The sequence below is a fragment of the Rattus norvegicus genome, chromosome 7 (genome assembly GCF_021556685.1).
Source record: "Rattus norvegicus strain SHRSP/BbbUtx chromosome 7, alternate assembly SHRSP_T2T, whole genome shotgun sequence".
In the NCBI taxonomy this organism is placed as follows: Eukaryota; Metazoa; Chordata; class Mammalia; order Rodentia; family Muridae; genus Rattus; species Rattus norvegicus.
The window spans coordinates 52,647,649-52,664,234 of record NC_141540.1 but is presented as its reverse complement, the minus strand read 5'-3'; the positions used below and the strand labels follow the sequence as shown (position 1 = coordinate 52,664,234).

General features: G+C 37.2%; 1 protein-coding gene and 1 long non-coding RNA gene across 3 annotated transcripts in view; one reads left to right on the top strand and one right to left on the bottom strand.

Annotated features, from left to right (window-relative positions):
• LOC120093580 (uncharacterized) overlaps positions 1 to 16,586 on the bottom strand; it is a 197,410-nt gene that overhangs the window by 62,449 nt on the left and 118,375 nt on the right. The window lies entirely within an intron of this gene.
• Ptprq (protein tyrosine phosphatase, receptor type, Q) overlaps positions 1 to 16,586 on the top strand; it is a 182,501-nt gene that overhangs the window by 66,709 nt on the left and 99,206 nt on the right. The window contains 6 exon segments of the mRNA NM_022925.2: positions 982 to 1,150; positions 3,265 to 3,558; positions 3,807 to 4,082; positions 4,452 to 4,603; positions 8,295 to 8,436; positions 10,833 to 11,102. Of these exon segments, the coding sequence (NP_075214.2) occupies positions 982 to 1,150; positions 3,265 to 3,558; positions 3,807 to 4,082; positions 4,452 to 4,603; positions 8,295 to 8,436; positions 10,833 to 11,102 (1,303 nt within the window).

The following is a 16,586-nucleotide window of genomic DNA, read 5'->3' as shown; positions in this document are numbered from 1 at the left end:
GCTATTGGTTATGGTTTGTTAAGTAGTCATGAGCAAAAAAGAACAAGAGGAAGTAATTAGATAACCTAATGGTTAAGATCAAACTCGCTCCAAGGAACTGATTCTGCTAATCAGCAGGGACTAATGATAATGTGGCCCTGTTTCTTTCTGCCCCCTGACTTTATTCAGGGACCTCTTTCCTTTCCTCTTGATCATGTTTTCTCTCTTATGCAGTGTTGGGAGGGGGAAAGAAAGAGAGAATAGGGGTGGAGAAGGGTGGAAGAAAGAAGAACCCACAAAGGAGTCACAGTCAGCTGTATGTCATTCTTAGCTAAATTGATGGTATTTAAATTTATTTTTTATTTTAGAATATATATATATATATATACACATATATATATAATTTAAATGTTGTCCAGAAAGGAAACTGTGACACAAATTCTTTAAATCCTGAAAAAATAATTAATTTTATTTTTACTCTCTACATAAGAGTGTAGTAACTGCTTTTTTTTCCCTATGAAGAGTCACTGGCGACGGATAAGAGCAATGGTTCGAATCTGTGGATAAGGCAAAAACTTTCTCACTTTTATTATTATTAATGGGAAGAAGAGAGTGTAAGGCTGTTATACTGTTTTCAAATCTGTTGGAATGTATCCAATGCTTCAAAAAAAAATCCGAAAGTTTCAAAGGGAAACCCAAGCTCGGTCAACATAGCTATGACTTCTCTCTTGGCCATATGACATTTTCTGCTTTGCAAAGCTCAGGGCGTTTTCTCTTTAATATTTTATGTATTGATCTGGTAAGAAAAACTGCTACCATCTATTCCGCTTTTAAAACAAACATAATTCAAGTTTGGTTTTTATGATGACATCACTTCATGTTGTCTCTTCTAAGAATGAAATTACTAAGACAGTAGCAGTTTCTGGTCAATGACTATTTTTGCAACCTCTGTGCATACTAAAGCACCCTCTGAATTATTAAAACACTGTGTTTGCCTTGCAGAACTTTACACTTCTTCAAGTAACCAAGGAGTCTGACAATGTGACAGTGTCTGCAAGGATATACAGACTGGCAATATTCAGCTACTATACATTTTGGCTAACAGCAAGTACTTCAGTCGGAAATGGGAATAAAAGCAGTGACATAATTCATGTATACACAGACCAAGACAGTATGTAAATGAACACATCCTTATCTTTAATCAGAAAAATTAAAAATCTTATAGTTATGTCTGGAACTTTTATTTGTGTGGACAGATATTAGATATGTTTACTTCTCCTAGGAGCTTAATTTTGTTTGAACTCTTAACAACTACTACAGTTTATTCTACTTTTTCCCACTATACTATTATTTTCACAGGACTGACAGAGATAAATATTAACACTTTGCTGAGAATTCTTCACTGCTGGAATTCTTCCTTTATAAGTGCTTTGGAGTCCAGTGCTTTTTCTATGACTTCGTATCTAATGTATGCTAAATCTCATTTCACCATTTCGTTCTGTTACAGCATCCTAGAGAAGTACCACATGTTCCTCCCCTCATATTTTATAGTAGCTACACATTTAAACAGGTAGAGAGAAGAAAGTCATAAATTGGCCAATAGTAAGCATACTTTGCTTCTTCTTGGTAAAAATAACTTTTGAATAGTGGACAGGCTCAACGCTGGCTTCCTTAGTACCTACCTATTCATTAAAATCCTGTTCATTCTGTTGCTCTGAGAGATGTTCCAATCATCTGGAATGGACACGGAACAATACTCCGACAAGCCTGGATGACATGTGTCATATGTCTGCTCATTTGTTTCTGAAGTTGCTTTAAACGAATCCCCAGCATCTAATTTTCTTCTCTGATTTCAAGTACCCACAGGAATTCGTGAATGATTCTTTAATCGTCTTTAAAAGAATTTTTTTTGTAGACAGCTTCTTCAGAATCCTGTTCATGCTGAACAGGCACAAAACCATGATGTCTATTCAGACACCTGATGTGATTCATTTATTTGTTCTTTATTTGTTTCAGTTTCAGTTTTCAGAAAGCAATGGAAAGTGGATTGATTGCTGCTTATTTCCCGTGGCCTCTGCTTCTACTTTGTTTAATATTAAAGATTTGTTTCTTTCGTGTATGGGGGTTTTGCCTGCGTGTGTGCGAGTGTATAGTGTGTTTGGAGTTGAGAGCGGAAAAGGACACGGAACCCCCACAACTGGAGTTACAGAAGGTTGCGAGCTATCATGTGGTGTCTACGAGCGGAACCCAAGTCGTCCGGAAGGGCAGTCAGTGCTCTTTAACCGCTGAGCCATCTCTCCAGCCCCTCAACTTTCTTCTCAATGATCTTATTGCGAAATGACTGTGACTTAACTTCTACCGTGTTAAATCTCAGTGTTTAATGTTAGAAAAAAAATCATTAATTTACCAATATATACATGGAAAAAAACTTACTTGTTCTTGGTAAAAATAACTTGGACAGTGGATAGTTTCACCCACAGAATATACTTATCATGTGAAACTATGCAGTCGATGAATGCTTAACGAAAACTTTTAGCATAACATGGTCAATATCATTTTAGACACTCATTAATTATAGATCTCTCCCAAGACCATTACAACCCATAACAGTTTACCAATTATAATTAAAGCACCATAAGCAATAACGATTTACTTTTCATTGCATCCTTTGGGGCTTTCGATTTTATATCCAGCCTAGTTTGATCTCTGAAAAATTAAAATTTTATAAGTGGAATAACTTCTTAAAATACAAATGTGGGCTGTTGTTTTGTTGGCTAGAGATGTCTAGTTGCTGGGAATCAGAAAATCTTAGCTTTAAATATTCTCATTACAAACATGACTTTGAGCAAGTCTCTTACGTTCTCATATTTTTGGTTGTGAGCTTAGCCTTTAATAACTGAGCCATCTCTCCAGCCCTCTCACGTACTCTGAACATCATTCTCTGTATATTCAATTAGGATAAGTTTTGGAATAAGGAAAGTAAAAGCATTATTTAGATAATTACTAAACTATTGATTCTATTTAGAAATATGCATTGCATGTAAACACTTTTAATCCCCACATGGTAAGAAAGGAAAGTCAGGAGAATATGATAGTAACAGAACTCTTGTGTTAAGAATGACAGTTATTTTGAATAATTTTATATTATATGAATATGCATCTATCTTTATTTAAATAATGTACCAGTATGAGACAGTGATGGTGTTTCAGTAATTAAATTCATTTGTGAATTTTAATAACTGGGCTAACTGATGGCTTTTTTGTTCTGATCGCTACCTACCTCAGTACCTGAAGGTCCTGTTGGAAACCTGACTTTTGAGTCCATTTCATCAACTGCAATTCATGTGAGCTGGGAGCCACCATCCCAACCAAATGGCCTGGTCTTCTACTACCTTTCACTGAATTTACAGCAAAGTCCCCCACGGCACATGATACCACCTCTGGTTACCTATGAAAACAGCATAGACTTTGATGATCTGGAAAAATATACTGACTATATATTTAAAATCACTCCGTCAACAGAAAAGGGATTCTCTGAGACCTATACTACCCAACTACACATCAAAACGGAAGAAGACGGTAGGAAGGACCCCGCCATTGCTTATTATATGGATTATTTTTGTACGATTGTTCTTTGTTTATATGCTTTTAAAAATCAGTACCTATGATTATTTTCTCAAGTAATTATCTTTCCAAGAGACATAGTAAGTTCTAAGTGGCTTAAAATTAAAGCCACTCACAAAATTAAGTCCAATTACATTTGAAGTGTCTTCTTTACTAATGGAAATTTGTTTTTGTCTCATTAACATTCTGTTTTTCTTTTATAGTTCCAGACACTCCACCAATAATCAACACTTTTAAAAATCTTTCTTCTACCTCCATTCTCTTATCATGGGATCCCCCATTAAAGCCAAACGGTGCAATACTAGGTTACCATTTAACTTTACAAGGACCCCACGCCAACCATACTTTCGTCACTTCCGGTAACCACATAGTACTGGAAGAACTCTCGCCATTTACCTTATATAGTTTTTTTGCTGCTGCAAGAACAATGAAAGGACTCGGTCCTTCCAGTATTCTTTTCTTTTACACAGATGAGTCAGGTAAGCCAGAAAATAAGCTGCTTCCAGTGATTTCTCTACTCAGCCTGTGCTCTGTGTTTAGGAACAGCCTGAACAATGAAGACCATTGGATCTTTTGTTTGTAGCCAACTTACAGTCAGTCATCTACTTGCTGACCATTTTCCTTCTATTTCCCCCAGTTCGAGCTTCAGAATTACCTGTTCTGTTTAAAGCTATTTGAAACGTGGGGTTGTAGATATCAGAGCAGTGTTACTTACAGTATTCGTTTCTAGAATTACATGTCGTTATTTTATAATTCTTTCTGAATTAGTTTCTTCAAGCAACTAGAATGAAGATAGTATTACTGTGCTACGCGTTTTATGAACACGAGTTTTATGTGTTTCCCTGCAGCGCCTTTAGCACCTCCCCAGAATTTGACTTTAATCAACTACACTTCAGATTTTGTATGGCTGACATGGAGCCCAAGTCCTCTTCCTGGCGGTATTGTAAAAGTATATAGTTTTAAAATTCATGAGCATGAGACTGATACTGTATTTTATAAGGTAGGTTGATTATAATAGCATATATTTATTTCAGACATTTGGAAACTGAATTAAAAACGTTTCAAGCTGCAGGAAAATATGAACTACTGATTTAATCAAGGGGAGCGTTTAGAGAAAAAGCTCACTGGTGGGGTATTTGCCTCTTGTGTACAAAGCTCTGGATTTGACGACAAGCACTGCAGTAATTAATTGGACAATGATATTTATTTAAAAATCCCTTTTCCTGAAATATGGGATTTATTCCCGGAAAATATAGGGAGGCATTTGATGTCAAAACTGAATACTTTCCAAGACCATTTTACCTATATGCACAGTTTCTACATGTTAAGAACTAATTGTATTGTTTAATTAATGCTAGGAAACATATAGAAATTTGTGTGGCTTATTTAAAACCTACTACATGATATACTTCTCTTTATTGGAAAAAAGTATCAAATGAACCTTTATAACTTTTTCATAAAAATGTGCTACTATACCACCTGGTATTTTATAACAAAATTTCATTCTCTGAATTTCCATGGTAATTCATTTGTAATCCTCAATATCTCTCCCTTCTTCCATTATTTTAGGATATATAGTCAGTGATAAATATGCAAAGATTCAATAGAACAATGTATCTGAAACATAGGTGCATACATACTAGCATTTGATTGGCAAAGTATGTTACAATTGGTTAGTATTTATTTAAGAAAGTTGTATTTCTTTTATGACAACAAATGAAGTCCTGAGATATTTTAGTTGCAAGAAGAATGCAAAATACAGAGTAACATTAAACATCGTAGACTTCACAAATTACTGTTACGGTATGGCAGTGTTCTAGAATGTGCTGCTAGCAAAGTGAATAGCAGAAAATCAAAAACAACACTCATAACTCAATTATGTATTACCGTCATCAGGAAAGATGTCTACCTTCCTGAACATAACATAGTATTTTACTATCTGAAAGGTTAAGCATTATGTAACTTCCTAAATGTGGACCGGTTCCCAGAACTGTAAAGCCTGTATTAATGACGCGAGCATGCACCCGAGTATTATCTATTCAAAGTTTAAGCTGAGAGTTTCCTCATAATTTTGGATTGCCTGAATGGGCTGCAGAAAATATTCACAGAAGAGAAGTAATTTTCTTGGAGTAATCTCACCCTTAAGATTACTTTGCATGTTCATTGGAGTAGACATGTATATATAGAATGATGATCATAGAATGATGATCTTTAGTATAAACACCTTGAACAGAACAGTAAAGCCAAGGCTGACCCCAAAGGACCTGGTTTAAATCTTTCCATGGAGATTTACAGTGATGCTTTCTGGAAGTTGCTTATCCTCTTAAGATTATTTCCTTCAAATGAAGAACTAGATTAAAAATAATCCTTATATATTATTGAAGATTATAAGGGTAAATTCAAACAAAATACTTTGAACAATTCCAGGCATATAATAAGTTCATTAGCAATCACCACACAGATTAGGAAAAGAACAAAAATTCCCTCTAATGTCGTGGTAGCTTTGAGTACAAAAGAGCAATATATACTGTTGCCTGAATATGATTTCAGTATCTTTAAATATTCTTTTTTCTATTATGTATTTTCCATTAATATTTCATTAGCATGAAATCTACAATTTTATGCCAGAAAATATTAAGTATATAGTTTTAGAGCAAGTGGGGATTTTATTAATTATTTTATTTATTTACATCCCAAATGTTGCTCCCTCTCCCCATACCTCCTCCCAGAGTTCTCCACCAGCATCCACCCTCCCCTTTGCCTCTGAGAGAGTGTCCCTGCCCCCTGCCCTGGGTATTCTTGTCCACTGAGGCCAGACAAGGCAGTCCTCTGCTACATATGTGCCAAGGGGCCTTGGACCTGCCTGTGTATAGAGCAAGTGGTTCTAATCTTAAAATAATCCACTACATTTGATTGCTTCTGTTTGTCATTATTTTGCAATCCTTTTAGATGTTAATATTTTCCTTCAAGTTCCTTTAAATCTGCTCTCCTGTCACCCCCCTCTCACAGTAGTTTGTTTACTGCTTCGGCTCTTTTCACTCTGTCTGGCTTTCCCTGGTACTGTGTTTATGTTTTTATCAACTTTCTTTGCTAGGACCACTTTATGTTCCTATTCATTCTTTCTTTTCTCTGTCCTCAATGGCCTGTGGCTTTGTGGAGACAGAATAGCATTAAAGCCTTCTTATTAGCATTAAAGCCATCCCAGTGCCACTGAAGCCTCATCAACCCACACTGGGACAGTGACATCCCTTGGAAAATTGGGTCAGTCTGATGTGCTTCAAGAAGTCATTTATTCAGTAAAAAGCTTTTAAAAGACTTTCTTTTGTGTAAATGTATTCAACAGCCAATACACTAATTTATTACATTGACTAAACCCTTAAGTCCATCCACTTATCTGCCCACTAGTTCCTCTGAATCAATATCAAAATGAATTTGAATTGTGCCTAATTTCTTATAAGAAACACATTTTGTAGTTAAAATAAAGTTTTGCTGACAGAGACCATTGTTTACTAGTTCTTGTAATCTACAGGTCATCTATCAACATGATTTGTAAATAGTAAGTGTGAAATATGAAGAGGTGGGAGAATGGGCCCCGGTAGATTTAGTGACTTCCTGGAGATTATTTTCTTTTTTAAAAATAAATTTGCGTTATAATTGCAACATTTCTCCCTTCCTGTTTCTTCCTCCAAACACCCAGATATAGCCTCCTTCTCTCTTTCAAATTAATAAATTCCTTTCTCATTAATTATTATTGCATACACATGTGGTCAGTCTGTAGACATATATTCCTAAATATTTCTGCTTTCCATGGAGATAATTTTAAAAAGGAACTCTAGAGTTAATATCAATGCGGCTAACATAGGACTTTGGATGGCTCAATGGCACAGCTAGTAAAAGTTCTTGCTGCCAAGCCTGACCATATGAGTCCAATTCCCAAAACCACTTCTTGAGAGGACAAGGTTGACTCTCACAAGGCGACCTTTGACCTCCATATAATGTTGTAGTCTCCACAAGAGTGCCTTAGCTTGACCCTTAACTTTCATTAGGAGATATTTTCATGTAAAATTTCCTACGATTGGTGGGAAATTTGTCTAAAAGCATATTCTTTTTTTGGTCAACTATCATCCCTTGCCATTCCCCCCCACCTCGTTTTCCTAAATATTTTGTCAGAATAGAAATTTAGGAGCTGCTTGACATCTCCAACTTAAGTTCTATGGAACAGATGCTGTGTTTTGTTTGTGGCTTTCTTCCCCCTGACTATAACACCATAGCCGATAGATAAATAAACATATACGGATAAGTTGGTAGACATTAGGAAATATCAGAATGTGGATTTGAAAACCTGAATGCTACTGACTGGCTATAACTTCTATTTAAATTTGAAATTTTAACTTAGTAAGATGAAAGGAAGTTAATAAGTATGTGATTCTAAAAAAAAAATAAAATAAAACTTCAAAAACAAAAAGGGTGAGGTTTTTCAAGACTGAAATGATACCAAGTTCCTCCTGGTATCATAAGCTCATCATATCCCCAAGTAGAAAATGTTAATAATTATTTTAATTGTTCGTAGTCATCAACTCCTAGGTTAAATGTAAAAGAAATGTATGCAGGATATTCAAACATATCTGTTGATTATTGAAAAAAAGTATTTGAAGATGTCTTGTGGCTAAGGATTTTTTTTTCTTTTTCAGAATATTTCAGGTCTTCAGACTGATGCCAAACTTGAGGGACTGGAGCCTGTTAGCACCTACTCAGTCAGTGTGTCTGCATTTACCAAAGTTGGAAATGGCAATCAGTATAGTAATGTGGTGGAATTTACAACCCAGGAGTCTGGTTAGTCACAATTTCTGCCTCTTCGATGTCTACTCTCATATTTACGACTCTCACCGTCCCTTTCTGGTTGATAAAGTGCTCCTAGCATTCTGCTCAAAGGGAAATTGAATTCCGATGCTGAATGTTCTATGGCTGGGTTCTATCCAAAATAATATATATGCATCAATACACATATATTTATGTATAACATTTCCTTTGGAACTGAGAAAGACAAAATAAAAGGCTACATTTTTTAGGAAGTGACAAGGTAGGACTTCATTTTGTGGAGCTGCGAAGAGAAGGAAATGACCCATCAGTCACTTTTAATGTGAGTGTTTAAATTTTCATGAATTGTGACAATGATTTTTTTTCTTTCTTAATTCAGGAGGTGAGCTGGAAGATTTGAGAGGCAGGAGGAGTCAGTGTTGCCTCGTGTACTTCAAAGAATCCCCTTGTAACATGAAGTACTCATAAGGCCCATAGCTAGTTGCATTTGCGCACAATTGTATGGGCCACACCTAGACTTTGTGTAGGCCGTGAATAGTTCTCATTTATGAATTACTTAATGGAGGGTTAAACGTGCCCCTTTCATTTTACTAACTAGGTCATATATTTAAAGATACCCCCTCTTCCTTTTTTCTCTTCTTAACAATGATTTCTGAATGGCTGAAAAATCCCTTTTCTTGTCAGTTCAGAGCAGCTCTGAATATACTTTTTTTAATGAAAACCACACTGAGATGGGATGCTAATGATGCTAAGTCAGTAATTTTCCCACGAACTTACAGACACTTGAGCTTGTCTTTCTCAGCATGCCCACAGACATGTCAAATCCCGTGTATTACAGGGGATAAGGTTCAAGCTGTGCAATCAGTGTCTGAATTAGAATCTGAGCTCCATGGCTTGGAGGTTGTGTAACCTTGACGAGGACTCAGAACTCCTTTGAGCTTTCCGCCGTAAAGAAACACACACTAGCTGCATCCGTTGTAGGAATGGTCCAAAATATTCTAAAGGATCCATTAGATTTTACTTATTAGAGAGTTTTCACCTGCTGTAAATTCAGTCTAAATATTATCATAAATATCCCCTTATTTGCATGAAGGAGCCATGATCCAGGCAGAGTAGGTAGAATGCGCCTTCAAAACTTAGTGAGCAACCCAATTGGAACGCCATCTTTGTTGATGGTAGGAGTTGGTGGCAGTGACTAGAGGAAGTATGCATCATCTTGAAGGAAAATACCTGAAGATTTTGAACCTATAAAATATTTAATACTATTCACACAAAATTAATAAAAGTTGAGGATTATGATATATAAACTACTGCATAAATTAATATTTCTAGCAGTAACATAAAGATGTCACAAAGCATAATGCTTGGATTAGAAAAGTAATAGAAAATTTTCATTTTCATATATTAGTTGTTTTATTATTTGTCTGGGGGATTCACAGAATCAGTTAAGTAGGCATTTCCCAAACCTTTGATTTGCATATGCCAGACACATATTAGAACTGTCTTCCTGCAATTGATATTTTCCTTCAACAGAAGAAAGATTTAAAAGAGAGAGATACACTTCGGTTCAGAGTAAGGTTGTTGATAAGCTACAGGTTTCTCGAGCCTCTTTAAAATCACATTTGTAGGATAGGAGTCTCTCTTTGTTCTACTGTGAACAGTTTGTAATCTGTGAATTAACCAGATGGTTATTTTTCCCCACCATCCTTGTTTTACCATAACAATGGAGTATTTCTATTAATACTAAAACTAAGGGACATTATTGGATATTGCCTTGGAAAGTAGCCAGTGTCTCTGACATATAATCATGTTCATGGACAGCATACTACTACTCTTCATTCATGTCACCTACATAGAATGGACCCCAGAGGATCAAAGTTATTTTCAAGTAGATTGAGAGAAGTGTGAGTAGAAAAACCTGAGATCCTTTAAACAGTCCTTCCAACTACTTCTAAAACAGTCCATGATCTTTCAAAGAACTCCAATAAAACATTTCTGCTTTGCTTCCTAACACTGTTGGGCTTCGAATAGTGATGGTCAGCCATTTTATGTTGAATAATGTTCAGTCACAAGTATTGAGAAGGTTCCACAGTCATGATTAAGAAAACTGGTATTTGTGACTGTCTAGATGTGAGGCCAATGCAGGTCTGAGATTATGAGATGTGTTGGCTGCTTGGACCTAGGAAAGCATTCCAATGCTCAACGTTGTAAACACTAGCGATATAGTAGAGAACGTGATCCATCAGTCATTTATGTTGAAAACTTGTTACACATATATTGGAAAACTTGACATTTTAAATGTGTAGTTTTTCTTTGTTTGTAAGAATCTCATCTTATCTATTGCCTGCATAGTTGAACAATTTACTATCTGTGTATACATTTTAACTTTGAGCAAATGTTTTCCTCTTAAGTTCCAGAGGCTGTACGGAATATAGAGTGCGTGGCACGTGACTGGCAGTCAGTATCGGTGAGGTGGGACCCACCGAGAAAAGCAAATGGAATAATTATTCACTATATGATAACGGTTGGAGGGAATTCTACCAAAGTCTCCCCCAGAGACCCCACGTACACGTTCACAAAACTTCTTGCCAATACGTCATACGTCTTTGAAGTAAGAGCGTCAACGTCAGCCGGCGAAGGCAATGAAAGCAGGTGTGACATCAGCACACTCCCGGAGACAGGTAACCGGCGTGGAGCATTTAACTAACCTGAAACAGGTCACTGGTGCGAAATAACCGACCAAGCTGTAGTAGGTAATTAATACCGTATGAAAAGACCGGCTAACCACAAACAACTAGCCGACCTGAAGTAGATGACTAACAGGTAAGCGGGTAACTAGTGTGGAGTGATAAATTGCATGGAATAGCTAACCCCTGGCAGTATGAGGCATTACTTTACTAGTTTTAAACAAGCAACTTATATAAAAAGGGTAGCTAACCTGAATTATCAAGGATGAAACAGGTAAGTAGTATAAATGGGTAACTAGCCTGAACAGTTCATCGATATGAAACTGGAAACTTCAAACAAGGAACTAGCCTGTTAGATCTAACAGGAAATAGTATGAAACTGGTCACTAATTTGAAACATTTATCTATTCCTCAATAATACCAGACATTTGCCGACAGTATTTACAGGACAATTATTTTTATTAATATGTCTATATGGTAGGCATATAGACGTATATGGTAGACATTGCCTATCAATGTTTATGTGTGTTTTTGTGGATGTGTGTGTGAGTTCATACACTTAAACACAGACTTGTGTGTGCCTATGGATGCCTGAAGCTGATATCGAGAACCTTGCTTAATCCTGTACACCTTCTGTATTGGGTCAGGATCTCTCAATTGAACACAGATCTTTAGTATGGCCACTGTAATTAACCAGAATGCTCTAGGGATCCCATGTCTCCTCCTCCTTCCAAACTATAGAATTACAGTTAGGCCACCATGTCCAAGCAGCATTACATAGGTTCTACGTAAACTCGGATCCTCTGACTTGAACGACAAGCGTGGTTCATACTCAGTCACCTTCCTAGCCATTTTTATAAAGATATAAAAGTACATTTATGTGAAGATATAGAGGTATTGATAAAAAGATATAGCCTATGTTTTCTTAGCTTACTCTTGTGATCTCAGTGCCAACATTTAACCTTCTTCACCTGGATGGGAGGTCGAAAGAAGGAAACAGACAATTGTACAAATATAAAACCCACTAACATATTGAGTGTGTTTTATCATTACTTAAATGAAGGGATTAAGGGAGACATCGAGAAGAACATATTTTCTTGATTACTTTTTTCTTGACATTGGTGATGCGTCTGTGGACTCACGAGGCTTGCAGTATCAGGGATATGTGCAGCCTTCCGTTTCCTAAACCCTCGGATCTATCTTTCAGATTATCTGAGTAAAAGAAAACTGTCACTTCACTCTAGTCTACAAGAATAAACTGTCACAATTTCTCAGCAGTGCTTCTTCATGTTGTAAGATTTGTCTTTCTACCTTTTCCCATATTCTGCCTGTTACATGAATAAAAAGCTGGACTTGTTCTTTGTAACAATTCTCTGGTTGTCAGCCCTAATGAGAGCTGTGGTGTATCTTCATAACCATTACCACATCACATACACTTTATCATGGAAACTCCTTATGAGCCCCAACCCCAGTGAACAGCACATCACTAGTTCAACTCCACATTTCTAACCCTTGAGGCTACAAGCCTCAGAACTCTGAAAGGCCCTCCCTCCTCTCTGGTGTCAGTAACTACTCAATTCCAACTCACCTTCCAAGCCCTCAATATCCTTCCTTTGCAGGTTAGAATGGCTGTATTGCAATAGCATCTCTCGCTTTTTAGGTTCCACACCATGTCTTTGTGATCTTTCTCTTAGGAAAATCATTAACTCTGAAAAGATCCTACTCTTTACTCAAATTTCTAGCTGCTGAACACTGTCGGGAAAATAGCTATGTGTTTACCTTCTACGATAGGCACAGCTGCTTTGCCACCTTTGATACATCTTGGGTTGAAACTACCAGTTTTCCTATGGTGAAAAATATTTACTTATAGGAGATAAACTACTGAGGATTGCTGAAAGCCAAGAGCCCATCATACAATGGTAGCACTCGGGTTCTAAAAAGGGAGGGAGAGAGAGAGAAAGAGAGACGAGAGAGAGAGAGAGAGAGAAAGAGAGAGAGAGAGAGAGAGAGAAAGAGAGAGATGCAGAGAGAGACACATGCAGAGAGAGACAAAGAGAGAGAGAAAGAGAGAGAAGAGAGAGAGAAGAGAGAGAGAGAGAAAGAGAGAGAGAGAGAGAGAGAGAGAGAGAGAGAGAGAGAGAGAGTGTGTGTGTGCTGGCTTTGCTGCTTCCTAGAATGCCTCTGCAGAACTCTTGTCACCCACATTCGTCCAGCCCGTTCCTCACTTTCATCTTCCCAGTCATGGACTTCAGCTGCATTGGCTCTAGATCTATACAGTTTAGATTCCTATGTTCTGCCAGTGTATGTCTGTCCTACAAAAGACACTTCACTATTTGAAACATAGAGGTGATACTAAAAGGCAAAGTGTGTGTGTGTGTGTGTGTGTGTGTGTGTGTGTGTGTTTGTGCATGCATGCGTGCTTGCACATGTGTGCAAATATCTTACACACCAGAAACTTTATTCCAGAACTTATCAGCAGTTAGAATTTGTCTCTCTCTAGTTCTATGTTCTGCCTACCTTCAGCATCTCTTCCTATGTAGTCAATGTGACTAATAAAACTTTCTTTATTTAATACAATAGACTTCATCTAGTCATTTTAGGAATTACTGCTAAGCACCTACTACAGATTGGTTAAGTTCTGATCAAATGTAGGATTTTTAGTAAAGCTTTCAATGACATCCCACACGTTGGTGCTCCAGACTCCTGGACTGTAGCCCAATCTTCTATCCAGACTACAAGTGCTGAGGGATCTGACTCCATACAGCTAAGCACACAGGCATTCCCACCACTTTAAATATGTTGACGTACTGGACTAGAGTATACAGGTATGTCTGAGGACAGACGAACAGCTTTGTACATGTCCAATAGCAGGTGACACAAAATTTCTCAGTGGGAGAAAAGCAGATTATTGCTAGAAGAAATATTTCCATGTTCACATAAATGGTCTTTATGAGGAAACAGCAGGTTACAAAAAATCTCATAAGCAGACTAAACTGGAGCAGAGTTTCAGAGAATGAGCGAATAAGGGAGGGAGGGTGATCATTCTAAAATAAATGAGAAATCCAGACTCTCAAAAACTGGATAGGGCGCTTGTTTTATATTATGTATAGTTGCGTTCTGAATTAAAACCACTCAAGAAAACAAAACAGATATTCAGTTAACAGAGCAGAGATACAGCCAAAACTCACTGTCCATTAGATAGACAGCTATCTTTCTTCAGAGTAAGATCTTTGTCACAATTATATATTCAAGACTTTGAATAGATCTTAATTCTGCTTTGGAAGTCCACCTAGAAGGGTAGTAAATAAAGACACAGTTGGTCATCGACATCTTGGTTGACTTCTTGTGCTCCCATTACAAGACTTTGCTCTTCCGATCCATGTCAGAATGAATAACTATGAAACCTTGCTCCATATTTCCAGAGTCATAATTTTTAAATTAGCACCCTGTTTGTTCGTTTTAATGCATAGCATTTTTAACAATATACATAATTCTACTCTTTGCTCTTTACTTACACCATGACATTTCGGTTTTGTTTACTAAAACTTTTGGCTGAAGGAATTGGACATTCAGGCATTTCCATGTTTGTGGAAGAAACAAATGATTCGCATTGTTTTGGTAGCTTTTCCTCCACCACTCTATATTATTCCCACATACCCATCAGGCAAACATAGAACTGTTCTATCCCAGTCAAATGTAAAAATTCTTGTAATTAAGAAGAGCCATTCAGATGAAATATTAATTTCTGCTTCCAAAGTATGTTTCATCTTTGAAATCAGATGTTGAATCTAGTATATAATTATATTTATGATTACAGCCCTCGTTAGGTATCTAATTTTTATCAGGATTCACACGAACTGCTTGTTGATGAGATGTTTGTAACTGCTAGGAACTCATTGTTCAGACAGAAGCAGTTTTATAGCTGTTGCGAGCTTTTAATTTATGTTGGGAAATTAGTCACAGTGTACAGTTAGCTCTGAGTCCCAGGCTCTGCTGTTATTCCTGACAAAAGAAGAAATCAAATTTGGCTCACTCTTTTACTGCTTGGTGTTTAACCCTGACATGCATTTTTTCCAGGGATCTCTCTCTCTTTTCCTCCCTTCCTCCCTCTCTCCCTCTCCCCGACTTTTTTATCCTCCCTCCCTCCCTCCCTCCCTCTCTCCCTCTCCCCGACTTTTTTATCCTCCCTCCCATCCTCCCTCCTCCTACCCACTCCCTGTGTGTACATAAAACACATGTATGAGTGTAAGTGAGCATGTCAGGGTGAGAGGACAATCTCAGGTGTCACTCGGCAGGCGAGTCTACTTTGTCTTATGAGGCAGGGCTACTTACTAGCACGGAGCTTCCCCAGTAAGCCAGATTGGCTCTCTACTGTGTCCATCCTCCTGTCTCCACCCCTCAGCACTATGATTACAACAGCACCCTGCTTTGACAAAGCAGGTTTTTATTGAGGTTTTAAAGTAACCTACAAAGTATTCAATATCATTAAGGCGTTTCAAAAAATGTCTTTTAGACTCCTGTATTGTCTTTTACCTTAATCCTTCCTTTCCTACTGTAACCCACCCCCCATCTATCCTCTTTGATGCTCTCCCCATCTGTCTTTCTGTCAAATCTCTCTTCTTACAGTTTTTTGTTGTTAGCAGTGAGAAAACTAGGGAAGTACAAATCTGCCACCTTCCAAGTCCATCCAAGGGTGCCTTTTGAAACTAATTTGTGTTGGTCTCTATACGCATTCCAGTAGACAGGACTTGATGGATATAAGGTGCTATATGAGGGCCTTTAAAAAAGAATAAAAAAGCAAATATATTTATTGTGCTTTAGATTTTTTAAATTATGGAATGTTTGACCTTCAGTGGATTTAGAAAATAAGTTCAGCAATTTTGCTTTGTAAGCAGGTGGAAGAAAGCCAAAGAAATAGGACTCACTGGGCACTGGTCTAGAACAGCCCTCTTGCCTTGTGAGCATCCCTGACTTAGAAATTTAGAACATTACCTGTATTTACTGGAATTGCTCTCCCCCACGATTTCACAAGGTAAAATAGAAGACTGATTCTGTCATGAGAATTATCTCATTAAAAATCTTCCTTAGCAGTTATACAGATGAAGATAAGCACAATTTTGTTCAAATATGGTTTGAAAATGTAGGAAAACAATTTGTGCTTGTTCTATAAAACAGAAAGCACTACAACCCAATATAAGGAGAGGTATAAAAACACTATGGCATTGTGGGATCAGTTCCAAAGGGGCAATACTTGATGGCTTCAAATAGTCTTAGGTATCAAGTTCTAAATCTAGAAGTTCTTTTAAACACAATTTTAAAAAGTGAATTTGGGTTACTATGTATAATTCCCCTCGCCCTCCTTGTTACTCAAAGATCTTTCATTAAGTGAACTCCAGGCAGCCATTCTTGGCTTCGTCCAAGCTCCAGCTAAAGCCAGCTGTTCTTTGGGCCATGTTTTAAGACTTATTTAGGAACTGG